The 24,326-nt window shown below is 45.9% G+C and overlaps 1 protein-coding gene across 2 annotated transcripts in view; it reads left to right on the top strand.

Moving 5' to 3' along the window:
* The window catches only part of LOC138543670 (probable methylcrotonoyl-CoA carboxylase beta chain, mitochondrial), a 1,097,318-nt gene that overhangs the window by 565,534 nt on the left and 507,458 nt on the right, over window positions 1-24,326 (top strand). For both annotated transcript variants that reach the window (XM_069641931.1, XM_069641932.1), the window contains exon 5: window positions 9,239-9,417. In XM_069641931.1, coding sequence (XP_069498032.1) covers window positions 9,239-9,417 — 179 coding nt within the window. The remainder of the gene's footprint in view (window positions 1-9,238; window positions 9,418-24,326) is intronic.

The raw sequence follows: 24,326 nt of genomic DNA, 5'->3' as shown, positions 1-24,326 counted from the left end.
AAGCCAAACGGCCAGTGGAGAGACTGCACCGACCTCAGGGAGCTCAACAAACGGGTCCATACTTCCCGATGGCCTCTGCCCTACATTGACCAAGGGCTGGCCCAGATCCAGGGGTCACAGGTATTAACTGCAATAGACCTGACCAATGGATACTGGACTGTGCCTGTCAGTAGGGAGGACCAATACAAGCTGGCTTTTACCTTTGGGGGCCAGCAGTACACATGGACCCGGACTCCCTTCGGATACCTCAACTCCGGAAATGAATTCAACATTTTCCTACACAAGGCCATGCCCGACCTGGGTGCAAGGGGTAACCTGGCTTATGTAGATGATGTCCTCATCAAAAGTTCATCTGTGGAGGAACACATAGCGGAGATCCGTTATGTTCTGACCCAGTTGAGGGCCGCTGGAGCAAAACTTTCCTTTCAGAAAGCACAGTGGTGTAGAACCCGTGTTAATTTCTTGGGGCATGAGATTACTCCTCAGGGTCTCTGTCCCCAGGAAAAGAAAGTGGAAGCACTTCAGAAACTGAAAGACCCCACAACTCTGCGGGAACTAAGGAGCCTCCTTGGACTGACTAATTACAGCAGAAAGTTCATTGAGGGCTACGCAGAGATCACCAGACCCCTGATTCATCTCCTGAAGTGGGGGGTCAAGTGGGAATGGGGTCCAGAACAAGCCGAGGCAGTAAGACAACTCAAAAGAAGCCTCTCACAAGCGCCCTGCCTAGCTTACCCTGTCAGAAACAAGGAGTTCTTCCTGGAGACGGGGTTCTCTAATACGTGCTTGACGGCAGTATTATACCAAAAGCATGACAAGGTCAATAAAGTAATCTCCTATGCGAGCAAAACTTTATCCTCTGTGGAGGAAAAATTCAACGATTGTGAGAAGGCACTCCTGGCAACGGTGTGGGCATTGAAGAATTACCGCCCGTTTATCCAGGGGGAACACATCATAGTGTGGACCCCACACCAGCCTCTACAATATCTTTAAAGTGACAGAATCCGGGCCGGAAATGTGAGTAATTCCCGAATTACTTCCTGGATTCTGTCAATGCAAGGCTTTCCTGTGGAGGTCCGATATGGCCAAAACAAGAAGAGTCCCCTCGTGCAAGGTCTGGCTGACTTGCATGATTGTGCCAGAGAAAACTGTCTCGAGGACGAAAGTCTAAAAATCAAGGACAACATGGAGGCATACCTTAATTCCCCACACAAAGTCTTTGAAGAGGACAAGTGTGAGGGAATGCCCACTGTCTATGTGGATGGATGCTCTTACCATGTTGACAACAACGGGGAGAAAGAACTGGTGGCCGGCGTAGGGAATGCATGGGTGAATGTGTCCCCAGAACCCTCCGCTGGATACAAAATTGGTCCCCGAAGTAGTCAGGTGGCAGAATTGATGGCTGTGCATCAGGCCATCCTCACTGCTGTCCAGCATCAACTCCACGAACTGGTCATAATCACAGATTCTGATTATGTACGGAACGGGTTCGGGGAGCACCTGGTTAATTTGAAAACCAGAGGCATGTTATGTGCTAACAACAAACCCTTGAAACATGGGAAGTTAATCCAAAACATTGATGATCTGGTCACATCGAATGGGATGACCATCTACTGGAAAAGATCAAGGGTCATTCCAAAGTAGAGGGACCAGACAAAACTGGAAATGACTTAGCTGATCACCTGGCCAAAACCGGGGCCATCCAAGGGGATCTAATTGAGATTGAGTCCCTGTTGGGGGAAATCCAGGTCACTGCTATCACTAGGTCCCAGACAAATGCTCACAATCATCTTTCAACTGCCCAATGGAGCAAGGAGACCCTTGATGCTGATTTGATTACAGCTCTGAAGGGGGATCCAATTATGGGTAGGTTTTACCAACACCTTGAGGACCCTGAGAACTTTCCCCTGACGGATACCGATTACATTGGGAAAGAGGACCTAAGAGTGTTGATGAAATGTCCAAAAATGTTCCGAATCCAAGACGGTTTGCTGGTAAGGAAATCCAAAGCTGGCCGCGATCAGTGGGTGGTTCCTACCTCATTCCGAAGCCTGATGTTAAGTCACGCCCATGATGCGGCCACCGCCGGTCATAGGGGGTTTCACACAACACTGGAAATCTTGAGAGGTTGCATACTGGCCACACATGGGGCAGGACCTTGAACAATACTTGAAGGGGTGTCTTGTGTGTGCACAATTTCAGCCATCATCCCTCACGCACCGTGCACCCCTCCAAAAGAGGGGGATGACACTGCCATGGTCAGATTTGCAAATCGACTTTGTAGGCCCTGTGATTCACTCGTCTAGAGGAAACAAGTACATGTTGACCGTTACATGCTTGTTTACCAAGTGGGTGGAAAGTCTCCCAGCCCCAAACTGCAAGGCAGAAACAGCAGCTGCCCTGATGATTAACCACATCTTTTCCCGTTTTGGTCTACCTCAAAGGATTGAGTCAGACAGGGGTAGCCACTTCACCAGTGAAGTGATGACAAAGATGTGGGAGATACTGGGGGTCAAGAGAAAGTTACATATTGCTTACCGGCCAGCTTCTTCTGGGGTAGTAGAGAGATATAACCGAACCATTGTGAGCATATTAAAGAAGTTTGTGGCAGATTCTGGGCCAAGTTGGGATATCCGATTACCTCTGGTCCTAATGGCCATCAGATCTACCCCTTCATCTGCAACCAAAATGTCACCATTTGAGTTGATGACTGGACGCAAGATGGTGCTTCCTCAGCATTTGCTCTACAGGACCCAAGAGCAGACCTTAATAAATGCCTCCACTACTCATGAGTATGTGGAGAATTTAAGGAAACACCTTCAACATGCTTTTGCCTATGCTGAGCGGAATCTAGAAAGATCAGCTGAGAGTATGAAGACCCACTATGACCTGAAAACTTCCAGGAAGGAATATCAGGTGGGGGGCCGGGTCTATTTATACAACTTCCAAAGAAACCTGGCAAAGCAGCGAAAATTTTTGCCTACATGGAAGGGACCCTATGAGATTATAGACAAGATCTCCCCTGTGGCCTACAAGATCCGCATCCCCAAAGGCGGTTTGGCAGAGGGGGAAGACAAGTGGGTCCACATAAACCAGTTGAAGTGTTGCCATCCCAGGCACATTTTGCAGCAACTGGAGGAGTCCTCTGCAGTCCCAGAGGGTACCGCTCCAGAGTAATTCAATTCCAACCCTAAAAGATCCTACATATAGCCTATCAAATTCTGTGTTTCTCAAGTTTGTGTTCCTGTCTCTTAATTTAAAAAAATGTGCATGTTCATATCTGTTGAGTTCTAAAATATATATGCCACCCCACTATATCAATGGTGGGGGAGAAATGTCCATGAATAGGTATTGCCGCTCTTCCTTTGTCATCCTAGGAGAAAGAAAACCTGGAGACTGGCCAAGGAGGACGATCCGGAGACCGGGAGCAGAGATGCAAGGGGCCCGGGGTACCGCCCAATCTTCCCATCAGGACCGGCGAGGAGAACCGATCGATCCGACCGGATGGAGAAAAAGATGCTGAACTGTGCTATCTATTGGAAGAAGATGAGGAAACATCCCAGATCTTGCGAGTTCCATCAGTGAAACAGAATGGCCATCGCAAGAGGGGGGCTTGTGGGATGTTTTTACCCATGCATCCGAGCCCTACCACAAAAACTGTGCAGTACTGGCATTGAAAACATCATGATGGCCAGAGCTTCACAGAAAATGCACAGGGAAATGCATGAAGAATAGGCTGCCACCCATTTTTGCCGATGTTATGGGCACAGAAGGGCACTGCCTAAAACCCCCATTGGGCTACCCACACAGTAGCCTGAAACCATTGGGAATGGCAATGCTGATTGCCAAAAGCAACCTAGAACTGTGGGAATTCATTTTCTTAAAACCCAAAAATGGTTGCATTACCAGTACTCACCACTATCAGAAAGCCGGCGTTTTAAAACAACACCAGACATTTGTGTAAAACTGAATAAATGAACCCAAAGCAGGCCAAAGAAAGACTTAGTGAGAGGTGGATACAATGTAAAGTTATATCCTGAAGTGACTTGAAGGTTTATAACAAGACTGGCTGAACTCTGCAGGTCTGCAGCGGCTTAAACTGAAACTGGATTTAAAATTACCAAAAATCGAAATGTGTAAATAAACTGAGGGACAGACTTGTGACTGCCACATAGTTTGTCACTGTTAAAATGTCATAGTTTTGAACTTAGAATCAGCATTCTAGCTGCATATGTAAAAATTGTTAGTTTTATTTGAAGGCAGAAAACTGGGTAACTAAAAGTGACATTAGCTGGGGCCTGGCTTAAGGAACTGGATTCTGCATGACAACTTCCCCCCAATTGGAGTGAAACTGGATCCACAGCAGTTCTCAGGCCTGGCTGCATTCTGAGGGGAGGTTACCCCTCTCTGATTGAATTACCAAGGGACTGCTAGAGACTAAACAAAGGACCCAGGCAGAGGGTTTATTGGGGGGAGGCCATAAATGGCTTCCTCTTGAACAATGGGCCTTCCAGGGCCCAGGCAGATGCTTTATTAGGGGGACCGTAAAATAGCTTCCTCTTGGCAGAAGCTGGGAGGGGCAGGGTCTCTGAGCTTGGCAGAAACTGGATAAACTGGTTTCTACACCATGTGACCTGAAAAGACACACCCCTGTTGGCCAGAATATGATTCTAAGAAAGATGTATAACTCACAGTGCGGACTTGTCAAAATTATTTAAATGATACCATAATTCTTGTGAATTTTCTGTGCACGTTTTAAGACGCGTTGGGAATTTGTGTGATGTTCTGGGGCAAAACCCCGCTATTTATGGATACTACAGACTCTGTGTTTAAGCTAGAGACATGGGAATTTACTGGAGTATGTAAGGACAGGCCGTGTATATGTGTATAATTTTTAATGAACAACCAAGGTTGCATAACCCACTAAAATCGAAAATAAGTTGCCATTTTTGAATGCAAGCCCTCAGGAAGAGCAGAGTTTGAACAGAGTAAACCTCATGTGATGGGTAATATGTACATGCAGTGACAAACCACTATGTATTTGAGAAATGTGTATTTTGATCAAATATAGATTTGTGTGCAATTTGACAGGGGAGTGTCCTTTCTGCAGGCCATATAATGACATCGCTCTGACACTCCACTTCTTTTCCCCAATCAAGAGAGAAAGGAAAGCTTGACCAATGGGCAGTTGAGAGAGGGGCTGGCTAGTGATGCTGCACACACACCCACTTTCAAAAGACATAAAAAGAGCCACTGAAAGCTAGAGAGGACATTCAATTCCATTTGCTGCGGAGCATGCTGACCGGCGACTTCACATCCAGAGATCCTACACTTAGACTTCCAAGCTAAACAGAGACTACAGAACTTTGAACCAAGAAGGCCCACTGCAAGCAAAAGTATTTGTCAGCAGGCCCAAAAATCATTTGCAGACTATTCACAGCCGGACCCAGGTGTTGATTCTGGCCTGAAACCCTGTGCCAGAAAGATCCAGAAGCAGTGCTGTACCCAGAGAAAGCAGAGCAGTATCCAGAACCAGAGGCCAGAGATCCAGAGTGACCCAGACAGCTGTTAGCAGAACCAGAGAGCTGACCCAGATCACTGTGAAGTGCCGAGACCAGAACCGGAGTCCAGTCCAAAACCTGACCAGATCCGTGGGGAGGCCTATTTCAAAATATATTGTGAGTACCTAGCAGAACTGTGCAGAACCAATCTCTTAGTTAAAATAATATAATTCAATCTATTTTTATCTAACCAGAACTGCCTCCTAACTGTCACCTGTCATTTGCAAAGCTGTCACCTGTCATTTTCTAGCTGCAAGCTGTAACCTGTCGCTTTGAACTTTTAAAATTTCAAATCCGAAAAACTACCTTTATTTAATCGTCTGTATCTCTGGAACCGTTTGGGCTAGGAACTTGGTTTAACTTGCCGTAATCTTGATTCACGCATTCGCGAATTTTGCCGCGATTCGCGATTTGGTTAAAAATCCAGCCACGTGTGAAAACAGCAGCTTCCTTGCTTTCCTTTGCCAAAAATTTGTTTAACCTGCTAGTTACTCCTACATCCTTGCTAAAGTGAGCCTGAACTCATCCCAAGTATATTTCACTCACCCTGAACCTCCTAAAGGGAATTAAAACCATTTTCAGCATATTCCTCACTTCATTGCCAGCACATATAAAAGCATTTTGTCTGTGTTTCAAACTTCTGTAGTCTAAGCTTGCTGGGGTGAACTGAATTACATTTGATTGCATTTCTGAGAACGGTGTGCTTTCCTTCCATTTCCTTGCATTGCATAAAGGGGGGGAGTGGATTGACAGAGGAAAGTGATTACATTGTTTTGTTGAAATCATATTGAGTATTTTCTGTATTGCATTTTCATTCAACATTGCATCCATCTGAAACTAGATAAAGCATTCTCTACCACCTTATTCTTCTGTTCCTATTCCCAAGCGTGTTACCTCATCCTTTATACCACTCCTGGGTAATCAAATCAGTTTATTAGTAGAACCTTACCCATTGTTGTTAACTGCTCATGTTCTGAAGTGTGATATTAATTATTAATTTATTATAAAGTGTGATATATACCTATTGTTTAAATTCTCAAATAAACCTTTTAACTTGCAAAACAGAACTACTTCTTGGCTCAGTGGGGTCAGGGGGATTCCAAGAGAGGGGTAGTCATCCAGAACTCATGAACTGGACATAAAGATATATCAATAAGGGTTTCCATTCAGTATCCCAGACTAGGCATTGACTTAGCTCTAGTGTTGAATTGAATCCTCTTACAAATACTTTGAGTCTGTGTCTCTCTTCATACCATGCCTGTCTCACAAGAGTTAAAAGGAGTTCTACAGAAAGACTGTTTCAGAACGTATTGCTTGAACAAGAACTTTTTGAGTCCAGAGAAGACACAAAGGAACTGTTAGTTAAAGAGAAATGTTTGCCATCATACTTAAAATCCCAGGAGAAGGGGATTGTCCTCTGGATCCAAGGGTTTTTACCTTGGTGAACATTTTCGTTGGAGTTATTCCTATACTTTTGATTTTGAACAGTTTTTGCCAACATCAAGTCAAAGAGATTTCCTTGCACTCTTTGTTGTTTTGTTTCTAGTGTGAGGGTCAGAATACGTCATTTTAGACACAAGGACGGCTTTTCAGTTACTGACTTGCTGACACAGACAGATCCTTAAAGGGATGGTCTAGTAAAAATTTTTATTTAAAAAATAGATAGGCAACATAAAAAAAAATACTAGCATTCTCCGTTTTAAAACTTCCTATGTAAAATGTTGAGCTATTCAAGCTCAAAATTCGCAAAAGCAAGCACATGGGCGCATCCATTTTGTGAAATGGATGCCCCGCCTGTGCTGGCTTTTGCTTTTGCGGCACTAATGAAGGAAAAGCCAGCCAGCTGTAGTAAACAAAAGCTACCGCTGGGTGGCTTTCCCTTCATTAGTACTGTAGGCAGAGGATGGGGACCGGAGACCAGAGCAGAAAAGCTGCAGCTGAATCTCGGTAAGTGCTATTTTTTTTTATTTTAAATAAGCACTAGCTGCGTTTTTTTTCCTAAGTTTTCCGGGCTGGAGGAGCCCGGAAAACTTAGAAATAAAACCGCAGCTTTAAAAACGTTGTATTTATGTTTGCGGTTGCTTTTGAAGCGACCGCAAACATAAATACAATGTTATTGTGTTGGAAAACGCTGCGGTTTTTCTTTCCAAGTTTCTCAGGCTCCTCCGGCTCAGAGGAGCCTGAGAAACTCGGAAAGAAAAACCACAGCGTTTTCAAACATAACCGTGTGTGTTTCTGCCTGCTGTGGCTATCACTTTGGGTCTCCGGTGCTCCCCCAGGGGAGCACCCGAGACCCAAAGTGAAAGCCAATGCAGGCAGAAACGCACGCGGTTATGTTTGCATGCCGCGTAGTGTTTCTACCTGCAGCTGATTTCCCATTTGGGGCTCTCGGGCTCCCCGTGGGGAGCCCGAGAGACCCAAATGGGAAATGCTAAATGCTGCGTTGTCTGCCTAAATCTGGGAACCCGAGAACCCCAAATGGGAAAGCAGATTCAGGCAGAAACAACGCGGTTGTTTTCCGCAATGCCGCGTTGTTTCTGCCTGAATCTGCTTTCCCGTTTGGGGCTCTCGGGCTCCCGAGAGCCCCAAATGGGAAAGCAGATTCAGGCAGAAACAACGCGGTTGTTTTCCGCAATGCCGCGTTGTTTCTGCCTGAATCTGCTTTCCCGTTTGGGGCTCTCGGGCTCCCGAGAGCCCCAAATGGGAAAGCAGATTCAGGCAGAAACAACGCGGTTGTTTTCCGCAATGCCGCGTTGTTTCTGCCTGAATCTGGCCCCAAATGGGAAAGCATATTCAGGCAGAAACAACGCGGTTGTGTTGGAAAACGCTGCGGTTTTTCTTTCCGAGTTTATCAGGCTCCTCCGAGCCGGAGGAGCCTGAGAAACTTGGAAAGAAAAACCGCAGCGTTTTCCAACACAATAACGTTGTATTTATGTTTCCGGTCGCTTCAAAAGCGACCGCAAACATAAATACGTTTTTAAAGCTGCGGTTTTATTTCTAAGTTTTCCGGGCTCCTCCAGCCCGGAAAACTTAGAAAAAAAGCCGCAGCTAGTGCTTATTTTTTAAAAAAAAATAAGTAGCACTTACCGAGATTCAGCTGCAGCTTTCCTGCTCTGGTCTCCGGTCCCCGTCCTCCGCCTACAGCACTAATGAAGGGAAAGACACCCAGCGGTAGCTTTTGTTTACTACAGCTGGCTGGCTTTTCCTTCATTAGTGCCGCAAAAGCAAAAGCCAGCACAGGCGGGGTATCCATTTCACAAAATGGATGCGCCCATGTGCTTGCTTTTGCGAATTTTGAGCTTGAATAGCTCAAAATTTTACATAGGAAGTTTTAAAACGGAGAATGCTAGTATTTTTTTTTTATGTTGCCTATCTATTTTTTAAATAAAAATTTTTACTAGACCATCCCTTTAATTTTAGTTTTGTAGGTAGGTAAGTTCCTCTTTAGAAATAGGGCTAGAGAGGTATGTTCCCAACCCATTTTTGTTTAAAAAAAGGCCAATCTTGAGAACATAACAGCTTTTTGTCTGGTTTTCATTTCTGACCCCTCACATAAGATAATGTTGGACAACTGTTGTGGGTGGTGGAAAAATCCCATCCATTATATATATTTATATATGTGTGTGTGTGTTGATGCATTGCTTCAACAGATGACAATTTATTTTTATTGAGTGAAGGTGGCGGTGGTGTGCGGATCTTGTACAGCCGGCGGCGCTTATATTCCTACCATGGCGGAAGAGACTGTTATCATTGATAAAATTGGAACTATATTCCTGGCGGGACCACCCTTAGTTAAAGCTGCAACCGGAGAAAACGTTTCTGCTGAAAACCTGGGAGGTGGAAAGCTGCATGCCTCGTAAGTATTTGATACTAGTTTAGCTTGTTCCCCACATTATACTTGCCTTCTAATAATGAAATTCATTTTTCGCATCTCTTATTCTGTGTGTAACGTATGAGCCTTTCACAATATTTCCTACAAGGTTATGCATTTTACTTGTCAGTTTTTATTTTTTTCAAGGTCATTGTCTATTTAGGCATGCAACACTATTCATTAATCATTTATTTATTTGTAACTCTTTTTATTGGCATTTATACTCCTACATTGATACATGTGTATATTTAGGCGTAAGTTCCTTACATATCACACTTACATTCAGGGCCGTCAGCCTTCATGAGAACCAAATAAACATAGTTAAACAACAAAACAGTAACAGAAAACGTTCACGCATGCAAACTAGGTATTCCCGTTTCAGTAATCAAGTCTGGGACAGATCATACTGAACATCATTCTGAACAGCAAGCAAAGTCATTTATTTGCAGAATAAATGTAATTGGAATGCATTACTTTTTTTGTAGAGACCATGTTTCGCCACCATGCCACCTCTTTTTCCAATGCCATCGAAAATGAGGCAGGCAAGCATCGCTTGAACTTCAGTTCAGGGCATCAATCTGCAGAAGCATAACCAATGGGAACAGAGATCATCCCGTTTACGGACGTCCGATGCTAAAAACTAAAGTAGTCTGGAACTAAAGTACTATCACTGACGAAAGAAGCTATGCAGAGCTTTAGTAGTGATCCAGTAACATCTGTGCTGTTGCCTTTACCCTTCAGGGTTTGCTGCTCCATAGAAATAGCATTGATATATGTTCCATCACTGTGCATAGTCTTTGCTTTGCAAGTGTGACTTGTTTGTCTTTCTAACACCCTAAAACAGGGGTCTGCAACCGGACTACAACTCACATCATTGACCAGAATGGCTAGGGATAGTGGGAGTTGTAGTCCAGATAATCTGGACAGTCAAAGGTTGTAGATCCCTGCCCTAAAACAAAGGTGGCTTTTGGAAGATTTTGTACATTTTCTCTGTTCTTGAAAAGAGTATTCGGCAATTGTACCAAGCAAACACAGCTTATGTTTATTAGTTATGATTTGAAGGTGGTGGTTAATGCCCATCTTGAACGTTTGCATTGGAGATTGGAGGGCGGTGGAATGTAGGGAAGGACACACCAAGATTGTGGGTGTCGTTTGGTTATTTACCCACCGACTTAAGGTCCATATTTATCCCGTTGGCCATTCCCTTGCACTACCTGCTGTTAGGGAGAATTCTCTGTAAAGGCTAATTTCCCAAACCTAGTGAGTTCCCCAGCAGCTTTGCTGGATTTTTGGGGTTTATTTTTTTCTCCTGCTAAGAGTGAGACTCTCTTTCTCCCACTCTCAGGCATGATTTGAGAATGTCCTTTGACTTTGTAATGTGTTTTATGGGCTATGGGCTCTTTTACTTCATAGGGCTTCGTGTGTTTTGGTATGTGTGTTACGCAGCACCCTCAGTGCAGTAACACAGGGGTGTCATAGTGACCCCCAAACATAGACTCCATACCCTGGGACTGACTACTGTCTCCCAGCGCATGTAAAGTCACCATTGACTTTACTAGTCTTAAATTGTGAACAGAACCAGTACAAACCATCATATTGTGGAAGTACTGGTAGGGGTAATTCGATTGCCCCTGGGTCTGTTTTTCAAGGGGGCACTGTCCAGTCCCCCCCTTGTCGAGTTTCTGGCTGGTGGCAGTGGTTACCATGCAAAATATTCCACCGGAATATTTCCTATGGGATTTTCCCATTCACTTTTTTTGGTGCAATGTTAAAGATACCGCTGGGTTATTTATTTAATATTTATTCCCCGGTTGGGTCTTTGTGCCAGGACTCAGTTTTAAAATGGCGTTTGTGTTCGCCTCTGTAACTCCAACCCAAGTCGAGCCGTTTGTTCCACTTTTGGCTGGCTTCTGCACAGAAGCCTCCAAAAGTGGTGCCACTCTGTCTGGGTCTACAGGATGTGTGGGAGGGGGGGAATAGGCACCCTGGACTGAGTTGCCTTGGCAACTCAAGACGCACTCTTGTGTGATTGGTCCAGTGGTGAGCCGCCCGGCTCACCACTTAGCATGTTTGATTGACAGCTAGGCTGATGAATGGGGGTTTTGCTGCATAAAAGCAGGGCTTTGGGGACTGGAACTTCAAAAGTCGCCACAGGACCTAAAGAATCCAAAGAGGGGAGAAGCTGAGCCATCTACGACGACGACGCCACCGGTGGAGCCCTGCTGTACGAAACTCACTACTTTCCCGACGACAGAGAAGATCTTTTTCCAGGATAATCTTCTTCCCTTTGAGCTGGTGGGACCAACCAGTTAGCCTCTTTTGCCTTCCTGGATTGTTTCGTGGTCGAATCGCCCGTGCCAAGCACCCCGGCGGCCGGATAGCCACGCTTCACCACTACCGTGAATAAAAGGTAGTACCTTTTAACCGGGAAACTCCGCGGCTGGTTTCTTCCCTTGCAGTGCAACGATCTTCAGCTTTCTTCCACGTCGAGATCTTCTCTTCCCCTGGACGAAGCACCGACTTGCACCCGCTGCCAGGAACAACTGCCCCCGCTGGAGCTTTCTCACCATTTCAGGTACTGTGTCCCGCCTGGTCTCCCTTGCAACAGACTGTTCAAGGTGTCCCGTAAATCCTTGACTCTCTATCCTGGGGTGACCTCGGACCTGTTAACATTACCTTGCTAAACTTGATCCAACCTCTTTTGACTTTTCTGCAAAGACTTTTAGTGCATTTCCACTGTGTGATCTTGGGCACATTCCGCCTTGCTCTCTCCAAGTGTGGGCCTGGCCTATGAACTTTTTGCTCTTCAGTAGACCCTGCCTTTCTTGACTTGCTGTGGTTCTTTAAAAGTGTTGGTATTGTGTGTTTTTCCTATTTCTGCCTTTTCTCTCCCTTTTTAAATAATTATTAGAGTGCCATCTATGGTTACGCGCTCACCTCTGTTGTGCTAAATAAGTGGTGTACTAACCTAGACTTGTCAAATAATTAATTAGGGAGGTGTATATATTTCTAGTGACTGTGTTTGAACTTGCTTGAGATATTAGTGCAAGTGTATTTTTACAAGTGTGTTTTTAAATAAATAATTATATACTTTTATACCAAAGCTTTGGTCAGTGTTTGCTTGTACTACTGTATTTTTAGCCCTATTGTGTATACTCTACATACTGCCTAACTCTTCTTGAGGGAAGTCTGACTGCTCGGCCACAGCTACCAGGTAAATCTGGGTGGTACAGACTGCTACCAATTGGGTTTACTGCTAACACCTGTAGTCTTAAATTTTTTGCAGTGGTCCCTAAGGGAACTGCACAGGTTTCTGCCTAACACCTGCCTGCTATGAAGCAGTAACATCGACTTTATTCCATGTAGGGCCTTCCAGTGCTTTTTCTATACAATCTTCTGAAAGTTAATGGCGAGTTAATGATTTAATTTACAGCAGTGCACTTGATTTATAAGCAGTATGCATGTGCTTGCATCTGTTTCTTTCACTGACGTCCTGTTAAAAACAGCCATTGGCAAAGCGACAATTTCGGCTTGTGTTATAGGTATTAGATAGGTATTAGGCATTTGCCAGGCACTCCTGGCGTATGCCCAGGTACTCCGTTTTCCAGCTTTTGTCAGGTTGTACCATTATGGCAGTGCCTGGCAAATGCCTACACTAAAGCCTAAACTGTTGGTTTTGCCAAAATGTATTATATATTATTCTCAATCAGACACATTGTTTTTACTCGGGAAGAATCTATTGCTGGATAGTAGGGCAATCTGCAGTGTTGTAGCTTAGTCAGTAGTGTTGGTAGATGTGGGTTGGTTCTGAGATTTTCCCAAAAAGTTATGGAATGGACCATATTAATGAGTAGCATGCTGCCAGTTGGTGCTAAACCAGCACTTTGATATACATTTACATTACACAATAGCTACATTCTACTATGACTCCTGTGCCTCCATGTCTTTCTTTGTTATGCCCCACAATTGCAGGATATTTTTTTTTTAAATAAACTATCACATTTGTAATGCCTCCGGTTCAGGAAAACTCAAATAATGGAAAAATTACCAGCGATGGACATCTTGCAAGATAGAAATCTTGCAACAAATGCAACTGTTCTCAAACAATGGAATCAAGCTTGCAATCAACTGCTAGAACGAGAAGATATAAAGCTTGAAATGTTGATAAATCGGCCACAGAAAGCTAAATTGACACTCCAAAGAAATGATTGGATCAAAACAATGACGCTAAACGCAACATGTAAACTGTCCTTAACAAGTAATATTGATATAAGACGACTTCATTATCTCCCGGAATATCTGAAAAAATTTCCTGACAAGATAATTAGAAATACCTTCCTTAGATTACAGCTGAATATTTTACCACCGAGACAAAGACTCGCAATGATAAAATAAATACCCGAAGACTCCATGTACTTTCGATTTTGTAAAGATAAATCTGAAGTCGTAACTTTATATCACACAATCATGATCTGCACAGGACTATCAGAACAAAGGAGCCTATGCAGAGATATATGGTTATACCCAGGTGCTCACTTAGACCCAGAACAAAGATGGATAAGAATACTAGCAGGAAATGACATAAAACTCATTATCACAATCATCAAATTTTGGGAAGCAATCATCATCAAGGACCCCGGGTCTGAACGGTAAAAATGTACTTCGTTAAAAAAAAACGAAGAGCAATAACAGTACTAAAGCGAAAAGAAAGATTGTGGAACGATGTGTATTCTTTTTTTTTTTTCTCTCTCTGGTATTTGGTTGTTCTTAAAGGTATATTTATACGGTTAATTATATGATATGAAATGAAGTGAAAAAGAGAATGAAAAAGTTTACGTGTAAACTAAAACATTTTAAATAAAAAAAATGCCTCCTAACCAGAATTCTGCATGCCCACCCTCCCTGCACCATTTGCCAATCACAGTTGTATCATTTCGTTTTTAACTTTTATTTTTGTTGAGAACATAAATGGTATAGAATGAAGCAATGCCAGCACAAGGACGTAAATAGTAATATGCTAGAAACGGACAAATCAAGCACAGGTTCATCTTAACAAAAAAGGGAAACATGTAACCGTACAAATTATAGTACAATTATGTTTACCCAGTGTCTGCATAATGGTTTGGAACAAAACAGGATATCTTAAGCCAGCTGTCCCCGTGCCATACTCCAGGATGAATTGCAAAGTGGGCTAACAATCTGCACTCTTTAACCGAGGAGCAGACTAAAAAGACTTGTGAAAACCTGAAAACAACAAGGGAGGAGCAGATAAAGCAATCTGAAGAGAAAGGTAGGGCGAGGGAGTGTTTGAAGAGTCAAAAGCATAGAGAGCATTGCACTCTCCCCAACTATCCTCTTACAGCTCTTGGGAGTCCCTTTGCTCAGGCATAATCTCTCCAGCTTGTCTTCACATAATGTCTTTTTTGTGGATTTCCGCACCTTTAGAGTTTTTCTTGTCCACTATGAGAGCCTGATAAAATCAGAGAACCGGTTCCTGTGTCAGATTTCGCTGTGGTGGAAAGCCCCCCAATTTAACAAAGGACATGTAGGCATTACACAGTTACAATCGCCTCCATGGGCTCTTTCACATTTGAACAAAAGTCTGTCACTCATTCACATGTCCACAGCATGTGTAGTAGTGTGCCCACATCACTTTTACAAGGCAAACATTAGAGTTATTCATTTTGCATCTTAATATTCTGACTGGTGTCCAGTACAGGTGGTAAATTTCTTGTTAGCTGTTGATGAGGTTCAGATTCACTTTCGTATGTTTCACATTGACATACACCCTCAACCAACTTTCCCAGACAATGCTCGGGCCACGCTCAACCTACCATTCATGCCGTGGTCCATCTTCTTGCATCCCACCCCTCCCAAACAAGTTCAACAGCTTATACAGAAAAGAGGGTGACCAGTGGCCAAACGAGGAGAGGTCAAGGAGGGAAGGAGGATCTCCAAAGTCTACTTTCAACACATTCACAATCCCATCAAAAAGGGTAGACAGTTCATTGTATTTAGCCAACTCCCCCAGAGGGAGGTTTCTACTTGAATTTCAAGGAGTCAACAGACAATGGGGATGTGCTTATCTATAAATTGCTTATTTTGTTGATAACATTGTTTTTCCATATGAGACCTGGAGTACTCTAAAGTGAAGTGTATCGATGTAACAGGTTGTTTTCACCCATGCAACGTCCCTTACTTCATTTCAATTTATATTTAGAAAAGGCCTGCGCTTTATTAGGTAAAGGATTTGGAAGGGCCCTTATCCCTTGGTAAGTGTGACTGTAATTTTACCGTAACTACCTGACAGTTACTCAATTTCAACCAAACCAGATTTCAAATTATTGCTTTCATTCAACCAATTACTGAAGCATTTGAGTGAAAACGCCTTATGGTCCCCCTGATCAGGGTACCAAACCCTCCATCTTCAGTTTTCTTCTGGAGTACGCACATGGGGATCTCGCCCCAACTCTTTACATTCCACATGAAATCCCTGAAACTCCTTTCAATAATTGAAAGTAGGAAGAGGCGATTGCACTTGTTAAAAAATGTAAAGGACTCTTGGCAGTAGGGTAATTTTGATGCTATTGATTTTTCCGCACACTGTTAATTTGAGCTTGTGCTATTTCTTGCAGTAAGCCTTCTACTTTTTGTATAGCTTGACGGACATTGTACTGAAATTTTCCGTTGGTAACCCTGGTGATCATTATTCCTGGGTATTCAAAACCTCCCTCCCTAAACGATCAAAGAGGATCCTATGACACGAGTGGGCGATTGGATAGACTCACTTGTTATGTTGATTTATACCGTGCACGCGATCACCTGAGGGCAGTCTTCAGGCACTCGCCTGGCTCTACAAGAGAAGAAGGCGGGTGTGTTATTGAGGATAGGATGATCGGATAGGTTCAGACGCCAGAGGAACTGGCGTCTGTGTGCGTTGTCTTGCGTGTGGAAGTTGGTTGGGTTGTTGTAACCGTATGGGTAGGACTCAGTGCCTTGGATGTGTGCTAGTGTTTATGTTGGTTGTTTGTGTCATAAGAGGTTAGAGTGGGGTTGCAGTCATGTTCACTGTTTAGTTGTATCCATAAGGGGGTGCAGAGTCAAGGATGTCTGTTAGTTGTTTTAATGTATTGTGTTGGTGTGCATTTGTGCAGTGTCGATGTATTTATGGACTATGTGCGAGGGTATGTTCCCTCTAAGGTTGCTTCCAGAGTCTCAGAGAGTTGGTTGAGTGCAAGGAGTAGATTAGTTCTCGGTGTGTCTGTGTAGTGTGACTAGCCCCTGGTCGTGTATAGTGACGTTGGTTATGTTGGAGAAGCAGGAAGGGGGAATTGGTTAGTACATCGGTTAGTTTGCCTCTGAAGCGCGTCTTTGGTTGCCGCTCAATGGTACCTTCCCATGTTCTTGGTTACGGTCCGTCCGCCAGCCCCACCTGCTCTATAGGCATGGACTCTGACTTCCCCTATGGATTTGAGGGCAGGGGTTGGTTGTACAGCCAGGGTTCAAGTCCTAAACATTAAAGTGGGGGCTGGGGGCTCATCAACAAACGCAATGGGATGTGACATCACCAGAAATTAGCATATCAAGGTAAAATATGCATATTTCATTAAATTGGATTTGCATAACCAGCCAAATTGCACAGGATGAAAGGCATTTGCCTTTCATAAAATCAACACGCACACAAAATCAAGAGAGGATATTTTCTTCTAATAGTGTTTTTGAAAACGTTAAAAGGGGTGAATGTTTTAAACTCCTGGAACATGCAGTACCGAAATGGGACATTTCACCTTTAGTTGTTTGCTATTTTTCATCAGGTTATATAGTGCAGAGGTGAAGTGTCCAGCCTGAAACCTGACGACTGCCGTTGGATGCCCAAGGTCGGCTTTAAATTCAAAGACGACATTCAAAGTCTCTCATTTTAGCTGGGGGGACTGAGTTCACCTCTGAAAAAGGGGGGTGGACTGGATCCACCTGCGAGACCTGGTTGTATCCAGTTTGTTCCTAGTTACTTGGCAGGGATTAGTTGGGCAGTTGCGTTAGGCCTGTTGTGCGTTTGGCTGTTAAATGGGTGCACAGCTCGTACTATAATAAATTTGAGGAAGTGGTGATCTACCGGGCGACCCTAGTTATGTGGGTGAGCAATTGTTAGGGTGATGCTTCGATTTAGTGTTTTACCTGTGTGGGCTTCCTGAATGCATGAATTGTGCGTGGGGTGTCTTTCCCTGGGTCTGTCTGTTGATTGGGCGGTTACTCTTCACCTGTCTCTAAAGTTGTGGGGCATGGCTGTGGGGATGTGGGGAATATGGGCGGTGGGGTAAGTTGGATACGTTCGCCTTAATTGGATATCTCTCCCAACTTCAACACCTGCCAGAGGCCTCTGGGATGACATCAGAACCAATAAATCAGCATAGAACAGGACCTGTCACCACAAAATGGTGAACAGAAGGATCTCAGACTTTGTGTCTTTCCCAAGAAAACTCCTTATTAAACAAGTATAACAAAAACAGGGTTTAAGAAATAAAGCCTAGTGTTCAAATATAAGTGACTTTGAAGTCCATCTCTTCCATCCCTATATGAATAGCACATACTTAGTGTTCTTCCCCTATGAAGTAAAACGGTACCCAAAGTACTAAAAACCCTAGAGTAAGCTTGCCTGTCGCCACTAATTTTCAAACTGAAAAGAAAGGTTTCCTGAACCAAAAGATCCTAAGAAGTGAGTTATTAAAATAGTCAAATTGGGGGGGGGCGCTGTTGCGCACATCTAAGATGGCCGCCTAGTTCCAGAGCTCCGGCTTCTATAAATCCTTCTATAAATCCTTCAAGATACGTGGTGTAAGGCTGTGGGCATATACTGGGAAAGATTTGGGCCGCTACACCGGACCGCGTTGAAGATACGCCGGCCTGAAGATCCTGCGGACGGAGGCTGGGACGTTGGGCGCCCGCGAGTTCTGGGCGATTTTCCCCTGGAGCCGCGGGGGGAGGGGCCGGATCGAGTCGGAGAAGCCGCGCTTCGGCTAATCTCCTGGAGGTGATCGGAACATCGCTGCCGGCGGGTTGCCGCGACGCGGAGACCCAGGAGGGTACGGCTGATGTGAGGGTGCCACATCGGTGGTGTATAGCACCAACGGCCGCGTGGTGTGTAGACGGCCGCCGTGCTACGTGGGCCGCTGTTGGTCCGACTCCCGTGTCTGCGGGGCGGCTGCCCTTGGCTCCCGTGATATCTCCTGCTGGTGGAGTGCTCCTTCAAATGCAGACGGACGTTAAAACAAGTAAGAACAGGTGGGGCAACGCAAGAACAGGTGGGGCAACGCATGAGGAGGGTGGACACACTGAGCAGGGTCTGCCGAGGAGGGGACACTTTTTCCAGCTGCGGCCCACCCTGGGCGATGACTCTTATTAGTGGAGGGGCATTCTTCTTGATCACACCTGTCCAGCACTCCAGAACCGACCTTTATACGTCTCTGCTGCACGATAACTGGGTCTAAGCCCACCACCAATCCTATATAGAGACCGTACAATACGTTGTGGCGGACGGAACTGGAGGCGCTGGAAGACGCGGACCACTTGAGTCAACACATGGGCCGTTATGAGCAGAAGGGAGCACGCCCCAAGAAAACGGGCCCAATGGACTCCTTCGCCAGTTCCCAGCCCAGCGGGTCCGTGGCGCCCCCGTCGCAGCAGGTGGACAGTCAGCCCGAGTTGCCAATGGAGGAGAGGGTGGACCGATTGATGGCTATGGTTCAGAACGGCTTCCTGGCGGTGAACACTAAATTGGATGACATAGGGGAAACAATCAGCTCCTTGAAGGCGAGGGTGGACAAGGAAAGCACACGTATTACTGAGGCCAAAGGCAGGATTGCTATCAATGAAGACTCGATACTACAACATGGCCGCGATATTGCCCAGTTGAAGGGGGACCTCCGGAAAACCCTTGACAAATGCGAGGATTTGGAATCCCGTTCTAGGAGGAACAATATCCGTCTGGTTGGGGTGGCTGAAACCTTTGGCAAAGGGTCTATGGAACGCCAGGTAGAGGCCCTTTGAAGGAACTCCTGGGTCCCGACTCCTTCTCGGACCATTTCCTTGTGGAGCGAGCACACCGTACATCGGCGCCTCCGCCCAGGCCTGGAGCTCCACCTCGTACAATAATTGCCCACCTTCTCAATTATAGGGACAGGGACGCTATCCTGCGGATATCCAGGGAAAAGGGCACTCTATTCCATGAAAAAAACAGGATCCACATATATCCGGACATTTCCACTAATGTGCAATCACTTAGAAGATCTTATGAGCCCGTCAAGAGACAACTGAGACTCCGCCAGGTCCCGTACACCCTTGTCTTTCCAGCGAAAATGAAAATGGAGGCAGGGCTCATTTTTTTGAAAATCCAACCGAAGCCATGCTGTACGTTGAAGCCTTCATCCCTCTACCGGCCCGGGAGCGGGCCGGGAACCAGAATCTGCCGCCCCGGGGCGCGGTTGAGCCCGACACTGCTATAATGTTTTAAATTGAAGGCCGCAGGGTGGCCCTGACTGTTAATGTTTGTCGGAATGGAGCCGTGCAGACTTCCTGGGTCGGCGGCCATGTGAGTGCAGCTCACACCCTCAGGAGTGTTCCTAGGTTATGGCTTTAGGGGTACATCGTCCAGTTGGGGTTGATGATGCGGGTGGGGTTTGGGGGTGGAATAGGGATACAGTGTTGCCGGGCCTGTTGGGGGAGCCCATGTTCCGGGTTGTTATAACGGTTAAAATAGAGAGCGGTTTTGCAGCAGGATACCCATTCTCCCTGCGACGGGATTATGGACGTATGTCTAGTCTTAGGTACGACCATGACACAGGTTAATAAGGGCTTGAATGTTAAGCTCCTTTCCTGGAATATCCGGGGGTTAAATAACCCGATTAAGGCAAGGAAGATCCCAGCATACATCACACGCCACAACCCTCATATTCTTTTTATGCAAAAGACACACATGCTTGGGCAGGTCAATACTAAACTTTTACCGAGGTGAGGGTCACACAGGTACTATACAGAATATTCGGCACAATCCAGAGGAGTGTTGACTCTCATACACCCCAAATTAAGTTTTAAATATCAGTCCACCAAAATAGACCCACAGGATAGATAATTACTGGTTTGGGGGGAATTGGCGGGGCACCAAGTGATTCTGATTAATACTTATGGTCCCAGTTTAGACGACCCGCAGTTTTATTGCACAATAATGGAAATGCTATCTTCATCTGGGGAGGCACAAATACTCTGGGGTGGCGATTTCAACATGATATTGGACCAATTCCTGGATCGCTCATCGACTGTCCCCAGAACCCCCACCAAGGCCGCACTGGTAGTAAAACAATTAATGGAACAAATGGGTATGTTAGACGCATGGCGTGCATTACACCCAAGTGAGAAGAAATACACTTTTTACTCGTCGGTGCACGATTCTCATTCGCGCATTGACTATTGAATCATTAGCCAGTCCCTAGCTGGGGCGGTCTCCCGATGTGATATACATCCCCGCACCCTTTCGGATCACTCGCCGGTGTCACTTGACATCAACTTTAGTGATGTCTCCCCCCGGCGAGAAGATGGAGGATGCCCCCTGCAATCCTAAGAGACCCCAACATTTGTGAATCGTTACATACAGAGATTGCCAAGTTTCTGGAACTAAACGAGGGTTCGGTTGCCACCTATGCTACTCTATGGGATGCATTTAAGGCCTGGGTCCGGGGAGCCATCCTGGGCAGGTCGACTGGTATGCTGAAGTCAGTACGAGAGGAGTTGGGGGTGGCCGAGACAAAAATTGACCTATTACAGACTGAGTACAGCATCACACGGGATGAGGGAACCCTGTCGCAAATTCATACTACACTAAAAGAATTCCACAAGTTGGCCCATAGAGAAGTTCTCGATATGGCTGCACCAGCCAAAGCCCGACGATATGGGGAAAGCAATAAGGTGTGGAAATTCCTGGCCAACATGCTTAGAACTGATAGGCACCATAACCCGATCCCGAGCATTCAGACACCGACTGGAGTGACGGTAAACAGAGACCGAGAAATTAATTCCGCATTCACTGAGTTCTACTCCTCCCTCTATTCCAACCACGATAAAAAAAACAAAGAGGACACGTTTCAATATTTAGATAATCTCGACCTTCCCACATTAACGGCCGAGACCCGTAATATATTAGACAGGCCAATCGCAGCAGAGGAGATAGCAGAGGCCATAAAAGCTTTATCGAGCGGCCGTTCCCCTGGCTCTGATGGCCTTCCTGCGGAATTATATAAAGAATTCTGTAGTGAATTGGCCCCGATACTGTTGAAAGTATGGGAAGAGGCAATGAGCCTGCGGGTTCTCCTGGGAATCGATGCAGGAAGCAATCATCACTGTCCTTTTGAAACCCCGCAGACCGACACAAGACATGGCGTCCCATAGACCCCTGTCTTTAATCAACACTGACGCAAATATTTTCGCAAAAGTGCTGGCCACCAGACTCCTGCCTTATATGCCGATCCTGGTTCATCCTGACCAGGCCGGCTTTATACCAGCCCGATCCACGGCTCTCAACCTGAGACGCCTATTTAATGTTATGGCACAGATAGATCCAGATGCCAAGGCGGCCGTGGTCGCATAAGACGCCGAGAAGGCTTTTGGCTCTGTATCCTGGGCATACCTCTTTCTGGTGCTGGAGCAGTTTGGTCTCGGCCAGTACTATATTAACTGTGTCCGTCTACTATACACACAGCCGACAGCTAAGGTCCTGACTAACACCACTCTCTCCCCGTCATTCCACCTACACAGGGGGACTAGGCAGGGATGTCCCTTCTCGCCCATCATTTTCGCTCTGACCATTGAACCAATGGCGGAATTCATACGTCAGAACCACTGGGGATGGGGAGCAGGTGCAAGTGGATCTAGGTCACCTGGCCTAAGCCCCGCCCACCTGGTGCCTTCCAGCCTGCCGCTCTTTTTCACCACTTAGCAAGACCCGCCCACTCGGTGCCTTCCTGCTTGCCGCTCTTTTTCACTACTTAGCAAGCTCCGCCCACCTGGTGCCTTCCTGCTTGCCGCTCTTTTTCACCACTTAGCAAGCCCCGCCCACCTGGTGCCTTCCTGCTTGCCGCTCTTTTTCACCACTTAGCAAGACCCGCCCACTTGGTGCCTTCCTGCTTGCAGCTCTTTTTCACTACTTAGCAAGCTCTGCCCACCTGGTGCCTTCCTGCTTGCCGCACTTTTTCACCACTTAGCAAGCCCCGCCCACCTGGTGCCTTCCTGCTTGCCGCTCTTTTTCACCACTTAGCAAGCCCCGCCCACCTAGTGCCTTCCGGCTTCCCGCTCTTTTTCACCACTTAGCAAGCAACGCCCACCTGGTGCCTTCCTGCTTGCCGCTCTGTTTCCCTAATTAACAAGCCCTCCAGCTTCTTTTCCTTTGCAGATGGGGAGCAGGTGCAAGTGGATCTAGGTCACCTGGCTTAAGCCCCGCCCACCTGGTGCCTTCCTGCCTGCCGCTCTTTTTCACCACTTAGCAAGCCCTGCCCACCTGGTGCCTTCCTGCCTGCCGCTCTTTTTCACCACTTAGCAAGCCCCGCCCAACTGGTGCCTTCCTGCTTGCCGCTCTTTTTCACCACTTAGCAAGCCACGCCAACCTGGTGCCTTCCTGCTTGCCGCTCTGTTTACCTACTTAAGGAGCCCTTCAGCTTCTTTTCCTTTGCAGATGGGGAGCAGGTGCAGTGGATCTAGGTCACCTGGCCTAAGCCCCGCCCACCTGTTGCCTTCCTGCCTGCTGCTCTTTTTCACCACTTAGCAAGCCCCGCCCACTTGGTGCCTTCCTTCACCGTCTTGTGGCCAATGCTGGATTTGACTTTTATGGACTTCATTCACGGTGCGTCATTCTTTCTCAACTCTAATGCTGGACTTCCTTTGCATCTTGTACTCATGGTGGCCCTGAATCATGCTGTTCCCATCTTCATCTTGTATCATGGCTTGCAACATTATGTGTTACTACTGACTTCTGCAATTGATTCGCTCTTCACTCTTGCTTCTCCACTCTTTTTGACTGCTTACTCTCTGTTCTCTCCTCCTTTCCCTTCTCCTCCCCTTACTTTCTTCTATGCACTTACTCTATCAGAATTGTCCCTGGACCTAATATGATAGCAACCTCGTCTGTTTCCTCCACCCTCCCATTACTGTTTTTTTCCTCCCCACCACACCGCCAGCACTATCTGAAATGTCGTCAGGCCTAGTATGAATGTCGCTTGTTTTGTTCCTTCCCTCCCTTTCTGCACCCCTCTCCCTCACCTTTTGTTTTTCTCCGGCTCTACCAGAAATGTCGTCAGGCCTAGTACGGTAGTCGCCTGTCTGTTTCCATTTCCTTCCCACTCTCCCCCTTCCTTCCTTATCTATGTCTTAGCTCTTGCACTATCTGAAATGTCGTCAGGCCGAGTACGATAGTTAATTTCACATCCTTACTGTTCATGGCCTGTAAGAATGTGGTTGTATTTTCCCTTGTTCCCTCCCTTGCCTTGAAGCGCTTTGAAACACATTGTGTATAGGCGCTATATAAATGAACTATCCTATCATATCACTCACACAGGATGACACTTAGGATGACCGGCCCCCCTCAGATAATATCGCTTTAGGCGGACGACACTTTACTATATGTCCGTGATCCCAAAGAAAATGTGCAACACATCATGTCGGACATACATGAATTCTCAGAATACTCGGGATATAGAATTGATGTAATAAAGTCTGAAATATTTCCCCTCACTGACGGAACGGGAGACCTAGCTGAAATAGAGGGATTTAGACCTGCCCCCACCAAGGTACGCTACCTAGGGATAATGGTTGCCAGAGATAAAAACCTGCTATAGACGCACAATCATGGGGAACTG

The sequence above is a fragment of the Ambystoma mexicanum genome, chromosome 1q (assembly GCF_040938575.1).
Source record: "Ambystoma mexicanum isolate Mex_15411 chromosome 1q, UKY_AmexF1_1, whole genome shotgun sequence".
In the NCBI taxonomy this organism is placed as follows: domain Eukaryota; kingdom Metazoa; phylum Chordata; class Amphibia; order Caudata; family Ambystomatidae; genus Ambystoma; species Ambystoma mexicanum.
This window is presented reverse-complemented; position numbering and strand designations above follow the sequence as displayed.